At 46.6% G+C, this 13,037-nt stretch overlaps 1 protein-coding gene across 1 annotated transcript in view; it reads left to right on the plus strand.

Moving 5' to 3' along the window:
• Positions 1–13,037, plus strand: part of NWD1 (NACHT and WD repeat domain containing 1) — a 46,160-nt gene continuing 33,123 nt past the window's right edge. The window contains exons 1-3 of the mRNA XM_038740310.1: positions 1–84; positions 6,427–6,543; positions 11,079–11,412. Coding sequence (XP_038596238.1) covers positions 1–84; positions 6,427–6,543; positions 11,079–11,412 — 535 coding nt within the window. The remainder of the gene's footprint in view (positions 85–6,426; positions 6,544–11,078; positions 11,413–13,037) is intronic.

Here is a 13,037-nt window from a genome sequence, read left to right on the forward strand (position 1 = left end):
ATGGATGCAGAGAGAGAGGCCCTGATGGAGGGAGCATATCCTGAAGTGCAGGACTTCTGTCAGAAGCATGGTTTAATGTTTGAGGTTACCATCTGCTTTTCCGGTTTTGCTTCGAGTTCCTTCATTTATCTGTGCATTAGAGTTTGGGGGATTGAAAGGCTCCTTTGCAGAAGCAAATCAGAGCAACCATGGGATTGGAAGGGCCCTCCATTAGTCAACCAGTCCAACCTGCTGCCTCAAAAAATGGCTACCTGGAAATCTTTCCAGAAAGATGCAAATGTAGGATGCAGTGAGAAACATTGTGGCCTAATGGAAAGAGCACAGGCCTGGGAGTCAGAAGACCTGGGTTCTAATCCTGACTCCATCACTTGTCTGCTGTGTGACCTTGGGCACGTCACTTCATTTCTCTGGGCCTCAGTTACCTCCCTCTAGACTGTAAGCTCACTGTGGTCAGGGAAGGTGTTTGTTGTTTTGTTGTACTCTCCCAAACACTTTGTACAGTGCCCTGCACACAGTAAATGCTCAATAAATATGATTGATATTGATTGATTGAGCTATAAAATGGGGAGTGAGACTGTGAGCCCTGTGTGGGACAGGGACTGTGTCCAAATTGATTAGCTTGTACCCACTCCAGTGCTTAGTACAGGGCCTGGCACATAGTAAGTGCCTAACAAATACCATAAAAAACTACCCAATTTCAAAGGTGCTGCACTATCAGGACATTCTTCCTTATATTGAACCAAAATCCCTTGTGCTGTAGATAAACCCCTTTTACTCAGATTTTTTGCTACTAATTAATAGATTGATTTTGGTTGATGCTGAGGGTCTTGCGATCCTGTTCTCTTCAGTTAGCACTGTTGTTTCCAAGTCAGGGAAGATGGGGCTGCCAATCAATTAAGGTAACACTGAAAGGAAAGCACCTCCTTCCAATCAGAGTTCTTCTCTCATCTCCATGAATGTGTTTTCAAAGCTATCCAAGATGGTCTCCAGTTGAATAGAGGCTATCTCCAATGAGATGGAGTATTATCTTCAGACAGAGATCATATCTGATCAGATGGCAACTATTGGAGACCATCTCTGATTGGAAATGTTCTCCAGCTGATTGTGTGAAGACACTTGATTATAATTGATAAAGTGAAGAGATCCAGAAGAATATTTCTTTTTAGTGAGTTTAAAGTTGTATATATATTTATAAAACTACAGTTACAATAAGGGAGAGAGGCTACGTCTGACCTGATTATCTTGTATCTACCCCAGCACTTAGTTCAGTGCTTGGCACAATAATAATAATAATGATAACAATAATGATAATAATTGTGGTATTTGTTAAGCATTCACTCTGTGCCAGGCACTGCACTAAGCACTGGGGTAGATACAAGATAACTGGGTTGCCATTATTATTATTGTCCCTGGGGCAGTGGTTCTTGGGACCTTATTCTCTCTGCCTGTTTTCATCTTTAGGTTCAGGACATCTAGACGGGGCTACGATAAAAGTTCTTTGTTGACTGAGGCGGGAACTTGAATTAGATGATCTCTCCTGGTTCCCTTCTAGCTCAATTAGACTGTGATTAGTATACCGGAGAATGCTTGTGAAAGTTATTTGTAAGGTACCGTGAGGGAAAAATATTATATAATGAATTATAATTGATAAAGAAATATTTCAATCACTCAATCAATGGTATTCTTTGAGTGCTGACTATGTGCAGAGCATTGTACTAAGCACTTGGGAGAGTTCAATACAACAGAATTAGCAGACACATTCCCTGCCCATAATTAATTTACAGTCTAGACAATGAGCTTACGGTCTAAAGGATGAGACCTTTATTGTTAGCTGGGGGACATAAAAAATGATGTTCTGCAGAGGTAAATTCTGGGGTTTGTCGCTATTTAATGTTTGCAACAGTGACATTGATGGTAGAACGGATGGAACTAACCCAGCAGGAGTTAAGCATCAAGGATATGACCTTGGTGCTTCCTCTGTGCCTCAGTTACCACATCTGTAAAATGGGGATGAAGACTATGCACCCCATGTGGGACAGGGACTGTGTCCAACCTGATTTGCTTGTATCAACCCCAGCGCTTTGTACAGTGCCTGGCACATAGTAAGCACTTAACAAGTACCATAAAAAAAAATCAAAAAGGACCCCAGAACTGAACTGAGCTCTCTGGGTGCCTTGGGAAAGGGACAACCTAGGTCCAATCCCAAACTTTTGGGGTCTACTTTGAGCTTAAGCAGAATTTCTGGGGAAATTCTGAGTCCACCTCTCCCTAAACCTGAAACCAAGGGGTTAGGCTGGATCTATGCCAGCCGCAGCCATGTTGTTAGTCATTCAATCGTATTTATTGAGCGCTTACTGTGTGCAGAGCACTTTACTAAGTGCTTGGGAAGTACAAGTTGGCAAAATAGAGATGGTCCCTATCCAACAACGGGCTCAAAAATCCTCAAAAATCTCCAGTGGCTACCAGTCAACCTACGCATCAAGCAAAAACTTCTCACTCTTGGCTTCAAGGCTGTCCATCACCTCGCCCCCTCCTACCTCACCTCCCTTCCCTCCTTCTACAGCCCAGTCTGCACCCTCCGCTCCTCTGCCGCTAACCTCCTCACTGTGCCTCATTCTCGCCTGTCCCACCATCAACCCCCAGTCCACGTCCTCCCCCTGGCCTGGAATGCCCTCCCTCCGCACATCCGCCAAGCTAGCTCCATTTCTCCCTTCAAAGCCCTACTGAGAGCTCACCTCCTCCAGGAGGCCTTCCCAGACTGAGCCCCCTTTTTTCCTCTCCCCCTGCTCATCCTCCCCGCCCTACCTTCTTCCCCTTCCCACAGCACCTGTATATATGTTTGTACAGATTTATTACTCTATTTATTTTACTTGTACATATTTACTATTCTATTTGTCAATGATGTGCATCTAGCTTTACTTCTATTTATTCTGATGACTTGACACCTGACCACATGTTTCGTTTGTTGTCTGTCTCCCCCTTGTAGACTGTGAGCCCATTGTTGGGTAGGGACTGTCTTTATATGTTGACAACGTGTACTTCCCAAGCGCTTAGTACAGTGCTCTGCACACAGTAAGAGCTCAATAAATACGATTGAATGAATGAATGAATGAATGAATGGGCTAACAGTCTAGAAGGGGGAGACAGACAACAAAACAAAACATGTAGACAGGTGTCAAAATCGTCGTACCAAATAAAATTAAAGCTATGTGCACATCATTAACAAAATAAATAGAATAGTAAATATGTACAAGTACAATAAATAGAGTAATAAATCTGTATAAGTATATACAAGTGCTGTGGGGAGGGGAAGGAGGTAGGGCGGAGGGGATGGGGAGGAGGAGGGGAAAAATGGGGCTTAGTCTGGGAAGGCCTCCTGGAGGAGGCGAGTTCTCAATAGGGCTTTGAAGGGAGGAAGAGAGCTAGCTTGGAAGATGTGTGGAGGGAGGGCATTCCAGGCCAGGGGGAAGACGTGGGCTGGGGGTCGACAGTGGGACAGGCGAGAACGAGATACAGTGAGGAGGTTAGCGGCAGAGGAGCAGAGGGTGCGGGCTGTGCTGTAGAAGGAGAGAGGGGAGGTGAGGTAGGAAGGGGTGAGGTGATGGAGAGCCTTGAAGCAGAGAGTGAGGAGTTTTTGCTTGATTCGTAGGTTGACAGGCAGCCACTGGAGATTTTTGAGGAGGGGAGTAACATGCCCAGAGCGTTTTTGACTGGCTACATTAGGCTCTGAGGCCATTAGGCCTCTCTCCAGGTGGCTCCCCCATGCAGGCTGCACTGTTTCTCCCTGGCTCCATCGACTTTGGCAGGAGGCTAAATCTGAACCCCAAACCACATCATTCTAGTTCTGAGGAAACGTTTTCACCAAATCACCACTTCGGGATTAAACAAAAAGTATCATTCTCTTTTTCCAGTGAAACTCTTGCAAAGACATAGAGGAGGAAAGAAGCCTCTTTATATTAGAGGAGAAGTTACTTATTCTTTCAGACCTATATGAAAAGATTTTTGCTTAATCATTCAAATATGATTTCTTCCAAAAGCAGTTGCATTTCTGTGGAAGGATTTTTACTTGACTGAGGAGCAGCATGGTCTAGTAGATAAAGCCCGGGCCTAGGAGTCAGAGGACCTGGGTTCTCATCCTGACTCCACCATTTAATAATAATAATAGTAATAATAATAATGATAATTTTGGTATTTGTTAAGCGCTTAGTATGTGCAAAGCACTGTTCTAAGCGCTGGGGAGGATACAAGGTGATCAGGTTGTCCCTTGTGGGGCTCACAATCTTAATCCCCATTTTACAGATGAGGTCACGGAGGCACAGAGAAGTTAAGTGACTTGCCCTAAGTCACACAGCTGACAAGCGGCTGAGCTAGGGTTAGAACCCATGACCTCTGACTCCCAAGCCTGTGCTCTTTCCACTGAGCCGTGCTGCTTCATGCTTTGCCTGCTGGGTGCCCCTGAGCAAGTCACCTAACTTCTCTGTGCCTCAGCTTCCTCAACCTTAAAATGGGGATTCAAAACCTGTTCTCTCTCCTACTTAGACAGTGAGCCCCATGTGGGACAGGGACTGTAAACTCACTGTGGGCAGGGAATGTGTCTGTTATACTGTATTTTCCTAAGCTGTTAGTACAGTGTTTCGCACACAGTAAGCGCTCAATAAATGTGATTGATTGATCGATCGTGTGCACTTAACAGGCACCAAAACTACTAGCCTGGATTAGACTGTAAGCTCGTTGTGGGCAGGGAACGTGTCTATCAACTCTGTTATATTGTATTCATTCATTCATTCAATCATATTTATTGAGTGCTTACTGTGTGCAAAGCACTGTACTAAGCGCTTGGGAGGTACAAGTTGGCAACATATAGAGACGGTCCCTACCCAACAACAGGCTCACAGTCTAGAAGGGGGAGACAGACAACAAAACAAAACATGCGGTCAGGTGTCAAGTCATCAGAGTAAATAGAAGTAAAGGTAGATGCACATCATTGACAAAATAAATAGAATAGTAAATATGTACAAGTAAAACAAATGGAGTAATAAATCTGTACAAACATATGTAGAGGTGCTGTGGGGTGGGAAAGGAGGTAGGGCGGGGGGGATGGGGAGGGGGAGAGGAAAAAGGGGGCTCAGTCTGGGAAGGCCTCCTGGAGGAGGTAAGCTCTCAGTAGGGCTTTGAAAGGAGGAAGAGAGCTAGCTTGGCAGATGTGCAGAGGGAGGGCATTCCAGGCCAGGGGAAGGACGTGGGCCGGGGGTCGACAGCGGGACAGGCGAGAACGAGGCCCAGTGAGGAGGCTAGCGGCAGAGGAGCGGAGGGTGTGGGCTGGGCTGTAGAAGGAGAGAAGGGAGATGAGGTAGGAGGGGGCGAGGTGATGGAGAGCCTTGAAGCCGAGAGTGAGGAGTTTTTGCTTGATGTGTAGGTTGACTAGTAGCCACTGGAGATTTTTGAGGAGGGGAGCAACATGCCCAGAGCGTTTCTGCACAAAGATTATCTGGGCAGCAGTATGAAGTACAGACTGAAGTGGGGAGAGACAGGAGGATGGGAGATCAGAGAGGAGGCTGATACAGTAATCCAGTCGGGATAGGATGAGAGATTGAACCAGCAAGGTAGCGGTTTGGAGGGAGAGGAAAGGGCGGATCTTGGTGATGTTGCGGAGGTGAGACTGGCAGGTTTTGGTGATGGATTGGATGTGAGGGGTGAACGAGAGGGCAGAGTCGAGGATGACACCAAGGTTGAGGGCTTGTGAGACGGGAAGGATGGTAGTGCCGTCTACAGTGATGGGGAAGTCAGGGAGAGGGCAGGGTTTGGGAGGAAAGATAAGGAGTTCAGTCTTGGACATAATGAGTTTTAGATAGTGGGCAGACATCCAGATGGAGATGTCCTGAAGGCAGGAGGAGACCCGAGCCTGAAGGGAGGGAGAAGCCTTAGTACAGTGCTCTGCACAAGGTAAGTGTTCCATAAAAACGATTGTTTGACTAGCCAGACTGGACTGCATTCCTGCCCTCAGAGAAAATCCTAAGAATGTTTTAAACCTCAAGAAATGAAGTAAAAGATCTCACCATAGAGCCTACTAGATTTGGTTAGGTAGGGAGGATGTGACATTTGAATACCTCAGCATGTTTTCTGATCATCCAGCGGCCTCACTCTATTAAGGAGCAGCATGGTGTTTTGGATAGAGTACGAACCTGGGAGTCAGAAGGTCATGAGTTTTAATCCCTCTTCCACCTTGTATGTGGCCTTGGGCAAGTCACTTAACTTCTCTGGGCCTCAGTTACCTCATCTGTATAACGGGGATTAAGACTGTGAGCCCCAAGAGGGACAGGGACTGTGTCCAACCCGCTTTACTTGTATCCACCCCAGTGCTTAGAACAGTGCTTGGCACACAGTAAGCGCTTAAAAAATACCACAATCATTATTATTATTCCCCAGGTGATCGATCTGAGGTGGGGTGTTCGTGACTTTGAGGCTGTTGATCACATGATGGTAGAACTCTGCTTGGAGGAGATTAGACTGTGCCAGGAAATATCGGCAGGACCCACATTCATTGTAAGTAGTGCTCGTGTGCGCGACACCTCTCGCCTACTGTGGGAGGAAGATCCGGGCTTTCCGAGCTTGCCGGGGGGCCGGGGGGTGTGTTCAACTAGCAGTGCCTCCTCCTTCAGTCTCTGCAGATCCGGAGTATCGCTCTGCCAAGTGAGGTGGGAATGGTGGTGGTTCAGTGGTAGAATTCTCACCTGCCACACAGGAGGCTGGGGTTCGAGTCCCAGCCAATGAACGTACATTTTTTCCCCTTCTAGACTGTAAGCTTGTTGTGGGCAGGGAACGTCTCTGTTAATTGTTATGCCTCACTCTCCCAAGCACTTACTACAGTGCTCTGCACACAGTAAGCGCTCAATAAATACGATTGAATGAATGAATGCATGAAAATAACTGTTGCTCAAAATGCACAAGAAGAATTTGAGATTTGCCTCCAGGCTCCTTTCAAGGGCAAGTGGTGTGGGTAGGAGAAACACAGGAGAATCTCATTTAATTCATTACCTCCATGATCGGTTGTAAATCTACTTAGACTGTGAGCCCCATGTAGGACAGGGACAGTGTCTGACCTGATTAATAGTACTGTATTAAGCACTTAGTAAGTGCTCAGTAAATATGATTGAATGAATAAATAGTAAGTGGTTCTCACCTGGAGAGTTTCCAGTACTCTACCAATCTCAATTATGGGAGGGAGAGTCAAGCAGAGGTATATCCATTCCATTCCTAGCTTGGGCAGTGGCTAGCGAGTGGAAGGCAATCTGCTACAAGTCAAAACTCACCTGTGCTGGGCAGCAGCGTCATGGGAGAGAGTCGAGGACAGAGACTCAAGTCCTCAAAAATCTCCAGTGGCTACCAATCAACCTACGCATCAGGAAGAAACTCCTCCCCCTTGGCTTCAAAGCTCTCCATCACCTCGCCCCCCTCCTACCTCACCTCCCTTCTCTCCTTCTACAGCCCAGCCCGCACCCTCCGCTCCTCTGCCACTAATCTCCTCAACGTGCCTCGTTCTCGCCTGTCCCGCCATCGACCCCCGGCCCATGTCATCCCCCTGGCCTGGAATGCCCTCCCTCCGCACATCCGCCAAGCTAGCTCTCTTCCTCCCTTCAAGGCCCTACTGAGAGCTCACCTCCTCCAGGAGGCCTTCCCAGACTGAGCCCCCTCCTTCCTCTCCCCCTCCATCCCCTCTCCATTCCCCTGCCTTACCTACTTCCCTTCCCCACAGCACCTGTATATATGTATAGATGTTTGTACAGATTTATTACTCTATTTATTTATTTATTTTACTTGTACATATTTATTCTACTTATTTTATTTTGTTAATATGTTTTGTTTTGTTCTCTGTCTCCCCCTTCTAGACTGTGAGCCCACTGTTGGGTAGGGACTGTCTCTATATGTTGCCAACTTGTACTTCCCAAGCGCTTAGTACAGTGCTCTGCACACAGTAAGCACTCAATAAATACGATTGAATGAATGAATGAATGAAGTGCTTAACAAATACCAAAATAATGATAATAATAATAACCATTATTATCATTATTTTTACAGGAAACCTGGTCAACCTCCACACCTGACCTCATTCAAAAGTTAGACCAAGTTTCTTGCATAAAACAAAGGGGAAAAAATTGAATCTGCTTTAAGATTTTTGAAAGGTTAAAGATTTTGTGAGGACATTTTCATGGAAATTCAGACTGAATGCAATCTCCTTAGAGATCCATTGCTCTAGTAAATAAGTCATTAGGCAGTTTGTGTAAAACACACATTTGCCCAAGAGACTCACTGTTTGGAAATGTGCGGCCTTCGAGGGAATCATGCAAACATAACCTGAACACCCTTTATGGAGAGGTTAAAAGTTGCCCTAGGTGGAGTAATAGTGGCATTTTATTGAGTGCCCACTAGATGCAATAATGATAATTATGGTAGCTGTCAAGCGCCGTTCTAATAATAATAATAATAATGATGGCACTTGTTAAGCTCTTACTATGTGCAAAGCACTGTTCTAAGTGCTGGGGAGGATACAAGGTGATCAGGTTGTCCCACTTGGGGCTCACAGTTTTCCTCCCCATTTTACAGATGAAGTAACTGAGGCACAGAGGAGTTAAGTGACTTGCCCAAAATCACACAGCAGACAAGTGGCATAGCTGGAATTTGAACCCATGACCTCTGACTCCCAAGCCCGTGCTCATTCCACTGAGCCACGCTGCTTCTCAAGGCATTCAGGTCGGCACTGAAGCTCATGCATGGGGCTCACAGTCTAAGTAGGAGGGAGAATGGGGATTGAATCCCCATTTTACAGATGATGAAACTGAGGCACAGAGAAGTTAAGTGACAAGAGAAATAAGCAATGCACTGTACTACGTGTTTGGGACAGTGCCACAATCCTATGAGACATATATTTACCCATGAGACATATATTTACCCATAAGTAGTTTACATCCCAATGGGTGTGCATTCAATAAGGAAGCATATCTCTACTCTGATGTGCCTTATTACAAGTCAACAAAATGGATGGGTTCCCCAGTTGCTTAATGCAGTGCTCTGCACAAAATCAATCAATGATATTTATGGAGCGCTTACTCTGTGCAAAGCACTGTCTTAAGCGCTTGAGAGAGTAAAATATAACAGAGTTGGTAGACACATTCCCAAGGTCACCCAGCAGACAAGTGGTGGAGCCGGGCTTAATAATAATAATAATAATTGTGGTATTTATCAAGTGCTTACTATGTGCTAGGCACTGTACTAAGTGCTTGGAAAGTACAATTCAGTAATAAAGAGAGACAATCCCTGCCCACAATGGGAGGAGACAGACATCAATACAAGTAAACAGTCAACAAAATAAACAGAATTATAGATATATACATTTGTACATGAGTGCCATGGGGCGGGGAGAGGGGGGGAAGAGAAAAGGGAGCAAGTCGTGGTGACGCGGGAGGGGGAGCTGAGGAGAAGTGGGGCTTAGTCTGGGAAGGCCTCTTGGAGGAAGTGTGCCTTTAGTAGGGCTTTGAAGGGGGGAAGAGTGATTATTTGATGGATTTGAGGAGGGCGAGTGTTCCAGGCCAGAGGTAGGGCATGGGCCAGGCGTTGGAGGCAAGACAGGCAAGAGCGAGGTACAGTGAGAAGGTTAGCACCAGAGGAGTGGAGTGTGTGGGCTGGGCTGTAGAAGGAGAGAAGGGAGGTGAGGTGGGGGGCGGGGGCGAGGTGATGGAGAGCTTAAAGCCAATAGTGAGGAATTTTTGTTTGGTACGGAGGTGGATAGGCAACCACTGGATATTTTTGAGGAGGGGGGTGACATGCCCTCAACATATCTGTAGAAAGATGATCTGGACAGCGAGTAACGTATGGATTGGAGTGGAGAGAGACAGGAGGTTGCGAGGTCAGCAAGGAGGCTGATGCAGTAATCTAGGTGGGATAGGATGAGTGCTTGTTTTAACGTGGTAGCAGTTTGAATGGAGAGGAAAGGGTGGATCTTGGTGATGTTGTGACAGTGGGACCAACAGGATTTGAAGACGGATTGGATATGTGGGTTGAATGAGAGAGCAGAGTCAAGGATGACACCAAGATTACGGACTTGTGGGACGGGAAGGATAATAATAATAATGATGGTATTTATTAAGTGCTTACTATGTGCAAAGCACTGTTCTAAGCACTGGGGAGGTTACAAGGTGATCAGGTTGTCCCACGGGGGGCTCACAGTCTTAATCCCCATTTTACAGATGAGGTAACTGAGGCACAGAGAAGTTAAGTGACTTGCCCAGAGTCACATAGCTGACAACTGGCGGAGCCAGGATTTGAACCCATGACCTTTGACTCCAAAGCCCGTGCTCTTTCCACTGAGCCACGCTGCTTCTCAGCAGGATGGTTGTGCCGGCCACAGTGACGGGAAAGTTCGGGAGAAGACAGGGTTTGGGAGGGAAGATAAGGAGCTATGTCTTGGACATGTTGAGTTTGAGGTGGCGGGAGGGAGCACGCAGTCTCAATCCCCATTTTACCAATGAGGGAACTGAGGCCCAGAGAAGTGAAGTGACTTGCCCAAGGTCACACAGAAGACAAGTAGCAGAGCCAGGATTAGAACTCACAACCTTCTGCCTCCCAGGTCCATGTTCAATCCATTACGCCATGCTGTGGTCCTCTGACTCCCAGGCCTGGGCTCTCTCCACTGGGCCGTGCTGCCTCCGGTAATAATAATAATAATAATAATAATAATAATAATAGCATTTATTAAGCGCTTACTATGTGCAAAGCACTGTTCTAAGCGCTGGGGAGGTTACAAGGTGATCAGGTTGTCCCTCGGGGGGCTCACAGTCTTAATCCCCATTTTACAGATGAGGTAACTGCGGCACAGAGAAGTGAAGTGACTTGCCCAAAGTCACACAGCTGACAATTGGCGGAGCCGGGGTTTGAACCCGTGACCTCCGACTCCAAAGCCCGGGCTCTTCCCACTGAGCCACGCTGCTTTTCTGAAACATCTCATTCTAATTCCCATAACTCGCCTAGGTCATTTTGAATATTGTGATTTTGTCTCTTTCTCTTTGCAACCTTCACTCTGACAGGCTCTGGTTGGGGATCGGTATGGACACTGCCCCTTACCTCGACTCATTGGGGAGAAGGAGTTTGACGCCCTTAGCTCCCAGCTCACGGGTAACACGGACTACATGAGACTCCTTGTAAAATGGTTCTGGAAGGATGAAAATGCAATTCCTCCTGCGTACACCCTGCAGCCAATCACCACACAATTACCCTGTTACCAGGAGAAATGCCAGGGAGAAAGGGAAGCCTGGAGGAAGGAAGAGAGCCTCTTAGCCACTGTCCTTCGCTCAGCCGCCCAGGCAGCAGAGAAGTGCGGACTGATCAGCAAGGAGGAGGAGCGTCGCTATCACAAATCAGGTGCCACGCGTCACCAAGCTGATTTTGAAGCTCGATCAATAGGGGAGGGAAGGAAAACAGTCCCTTCCGACCACATCTCTTGTCCCAGACAGGCACAAACCTATACTCCATTTATTATTTACAGAAAATAGTTCGACTAAGTAGTGAAATTATGCAATGAAAATATTTTAGGTTCATTTGAGAAGCAGTGTGGCTCAGTGAAAAGAATATGGGCCTTGGAGTCAGAGGACCTGGGTTCTAATCCTGGCTCCGCCACTTGGCTGATGTGTGACCTTGGGCAAATCAGTTCACTTCTCTGTGCCTCAGTTACCTCATCTGTAAAGTGGGGATTAAGATCACAAACCCCATGTGGGACAGGGACTGTGTCCAACCCTATTTTCTTGTACCTACTCCAGCGCTTTGTACAGTGCCTGGCACATAGTAAGTACTTAACAAGTACCATAAAACCAATAGATAGCTTACTTTTTTACCTTTTATGGAAATGTGTGTGTGTGTGGGGGGGAATGGGGTGTTTACTCATGGAAGGGAAGGAGGTTTAATGGGGACGAGACGGGGGCAAGAGGGGATTTTGCACAATGATCTTGGTTTTGTCCTAGCTCACAGTGAGCTGTAAAGTCTAGAGATTGCAGCTTCATTCATTCAGTTGTATTTATTGAGCATGTACTGTGTGCAGAGCACTGTACAAAGTGCTTCCAAAATGAATTTATATGCTCTGAGAGGACATTTCAAATCAAGTGAGTAGCTCTGGAGAATGCTGTCATCTGCCTGTGGCAATTATGTCACCAGCCTTTAAAACGGACAAAATGAGGGGAAACTAGGGTAGAACTGAGGTCTACGAATTAATCAATTAATGGTATTTATCGAGCACTTCCTGCATGCAGAACACTGTATTAGGCACTTGGGAGAGCACGATCCGACAGAGTTGCATCCCCATCAATCAATCAATCAGTGTTCTTTATTGGGAGCTTACTATGTGCAGAACACTGGGCTAAAGCACTCGGGAAAGTACAACATAACAAAGTTGATTGACGCGATTCTTGCCCACCAGGACCTTATAGTCTACAGTGGGAGACGGACATTAAAATAGATTAGGCATACGGGAAATAGTGGAGTATAAGAATATTTACACAAATATTGTGGGGCTGGGGTGCATATCAAAGAGGTCTAGGGGTACACAGGCAAGTGCACAATTGACACAGAGGGGAGGACGGATAAGGGAAATGAGGGGTTTAGTCAGGGAGGGCTCCTTGGAGGAGATGGGATTTTTAAGGAGGGCTTTGAAGGGGGAACAGTGATGGGCCATCAGATCCGAAGGGAGAAGGAGTTCCAGGCCCGAGGGAGAACGTGGTTAAGGGGTCAGTGATGAGATAGATGGATTTGAGATAAAGAGAGAAGGTTGGTTAGAGAAGCGGAGTGTGTGGGTTGGCTTGTGGTAGAAGATCAGGGAGGTGAGGTAGGAGATAGAGAACTGATTGAGTGCCTCGGCATTTCCACCCAGATATTCAACCTTCTCCCCACCCTCGTTTCTCTTCTACAATGAGCCCTGGGAATGATGAGTGGGAGAGCTAGCAGAAGACAGGGGCTAGCAGGAGACAGGTGGGCCAGTGGACTGCAGCTCAAACCTT

This window comes from Tachyglossus aculeatus, chromosome X1, assembly GCF_015852505.1.
Source record: "Tachyglossus aculeatus isolate mTacAcu1 chromosome X1, mTacAcu1.pri, whole genome shotgun sequence".
In the NCBI taxonomy this organism is placed as follows: Eukaryota; Metazoa; Chordata; class Mammalia; order Monotremata; family Tachyglossidae; genus Tachyglossus; species Tachyglossus aculeatus.